The 2,337-nt window shown below is 65.6% G+C and overlaps 1 protein-coding gene across 1 annotated transcript; it reads left to right on the top strand.

The window, feature by feature from the left end:
- Window positions 1-16: 16 nt before the first annotated feature.
- On the top strand, window positions 17-2,215 carry LOC104291107 (chromosome unknown open reading frame, human C9orf172). Its single transcript, XM_009890306.1, has 2 exons — window positions 17-1,201; window positions 1,259-2,215. The coding sequence occupies exons 1-2, from the start codon at window positions 17-19 to the stop codon at window positions 2,213-2,215; spliced, it is 2,142 nt and encodes a 713-aa protein (XP_009888608.1).
- Window positions 2,216-2,337: the final 122 nt, after the last annotated feature.

Here is a 2,337-nt window from a genome sequence, read left to right as displayed (position 1 = left end):
GTGCCCCAGCCCCGCCATGCCTCTCCGCAGCTCCGGCTACGCCAGCTACCCCTACCCTGCCCGCCACAGCATCCCCCAGCACTTTTACGCTGAGGACCCGGCCAAAGCTGCCGTCCACACGGTGCCCCCCCGGACGTTGTACGTGGAGGAGGCACGGGGCTACCCGGTGCAGGAGGCGCCCACTCGCACCTTCTATGGGGACGAGCCCCGCTTTTACGCCCCCCGCAGCACCCCCGTCAAGACCCTCTATGCTGAGGACACCCGGACGTACCCGGCCCTCGGCTCCTCTGCCCGGGTATTCTACGCTGAGGACTATGGGAAGTACCGGGAGCGGGAGGTGCTGTCGCGGACATGCCCCCCACCCCGCAGCACTCAGCCCTTGCACTTTGGTGACTGGTACTGCCCCGAACGAGGCGCACTGCCCTACCAGACCTTGCAGGTGTCACGCTTCGCCCCGCAGACGGCTGGGCGCGAGGCCATGCTCTCCTCCTGGCATGCCAGCTATGGCGTCACCCCCCCACGGCTGGGCCGGGAGAGCCAGCACTACTCCAAATCCTGGGATAACATCCTGGCACCAGCGGCACGCAGGGAGGAGGTCCTGCAGCGCGGGCGCAGCTACGAGAACCTGCTCGCCCAGGAGCAGCACCGTGCCTTATCCCCCGAGGAGCGCCGGCAGCCAGTGGTAATCAACCTCTCAAGCTCACCCAAGCGCTACGCTGCCCTGTCTCTCTCGGAGAGCTCCATCCTCGAGAGGGTGCACGCTGACGGTGGACGTGGTCCCCCGGGCCGCTCCTGGTACGTCACGCCAGAGATCACCATCACCGATAACGACATCCGTGCTGATGGGCTGGGCAGGAGTGAGAGGCGCTCGGCCAGCTGGGACATGCTGGATGCGGGGCGGGAGCGTGGCCCCTACGCCGCGCCCTGCGCCCCGCAGCCTATGCCCAGGGAGAGTAGCTCAGGGCGCCAGCGCAGCCTGGAGCAGCTGGATGAGCTCATCACCGACCTTGTCATCGACTACAAGCCAGCACCGGGCCACCGCGCTGGGGACAGGGACAGCCTCGCTGAGCAGCTCAAGCAGCTCCTGAGCAGCAGTGCTCCGGGGCCCCCCCGGCGGGGTGAGGGCAGGAGGATGCCCCCCGGCGTGCCTGAGGGACCCCGACCCACAAAGGAGCAGCCAGGTCCTAGCTCCCGTGCCAGCGCCCCGCGCCCCCCACCCGCCCCACTGTCCGTCGGCCCCTTCGAGAAGTCACCGGAGAACTGCTCGCCCGACCTCAGCGCGGAGGAGGACGACATGATGATGTGCTCCAACGCCAAGTGCCGGCGGACGGAGACCATGTTCAACGCCTGCCTCTACTTCAAGTCATGCCACAGCTGCTACACCTACTACTGCTCCAGGCACTGCCGCCGCGAGGACTGGGACACGCACAAGGAGAGCTGCGTCTACGGGCGTGTGGGCAGTGTCTGCCGCCATGTCCTGCAGTTCTGCCGGGAGAACGCCGAGGTGCACAAGGCCTTCTCGCGCATCGCCAAGGTGGGCTACCTCTCCCGTGGCCGTGGTGTCCTCTTCCTGGGCTTCCCCAATGCCGGCTCGGCCGAGAACTTCCTCCAGTTTGGGCTGGAGAGCCTGCTAATGTCCCCCACCTACCTGTCCTTGCGGGAGCTGGAGAGCTACTCAGACAACCTGGGGGAGTACGCCCGGGAGCTGCGGGAGACTGGCAACCAGTACGACCCTGACGAATGTTTCCTCCTGAATGTAACTGTGGCCGTCACCCAAAAAGTGCCAGAGAGGCCATCACCAAAGACGCAGGTGCCGACTGTCAGGAAATATGCCAAGGTGGCCTTAGCCTCCTCCAGCCCCGAGAAGAAGATCCTAAAGAAGGAGCGGGACATGGAGACGTTGATCCTGACACCGCCGCCCGGCACAGCGGACATCGACAAGGAGGGGGAGGAGGGCCGCAAGGCGCGGGAGGTCTGCTTCATCAACATCCAGCGGGAGCTGCGCATCCGCGGCGTCTTCCTACGGCATGAGTTCCCCGCCGTCTACGAGCAGCTCTGCGATTTCGTGGAGAGCAACAAACGCTTCACCCCCACCACCATCTACCCCATTGACAAGAGGACGGGCAAACAGTTCATGTGCATGATCATGGCAGCCTCTGAGCCCCGCACCCTCGACTGGGTGGCCAGCCCCAACCTCCTGGATGACATAATGTGAATGTGGGGTGTGGACCACCCCCCCCGGCACCCCTGGGTCACCCCCCCTTTGTAGATAGGTGTTACCCTGTCAGCACGGTGGGACGGGGACCCCCTCTCGGTTGCAGCACCGAGGGGAGGAGG

Source organism: Charadrius vociferus, unplaced genomic scaffold (assembly GCF_000708025.1).
Source record: "Charadrius vociferus isolate BGI_N301 unplaced genomic scaffold, ASM70802v2 scaffold398, whole genome shotgun sequence".
Taxonomy (NCBI): domain Eukaryota; kingdom Metazoa; phylum Chordata; class Aves; order Charadriiformes; family Charadriidae; genus Charadrius; species Charadrius vociferus.
Note: the sequence above shows the minus strand (reverse complement) of the source record. Positions and strands in the feature narration are given on the sequence as shown.

Bases quoted from the DNA above. Each gene is read 5' to 3' on its own strand.
- LOC104291107 (XM_009890306.1), top strand. From the start codon at position 17: ATGCCTCTCCGCAGCTCCGGCTACGCCAGCTACCCCTACCCTGCCCGC. The intron at 1,202-1,258 runs GCCCCGCGCCCC...AAGTCACCGGAG, and splicing joins GTCCTAGCTCCCGTGCCAGC to AACTGCTCGCCCGACCTCAG.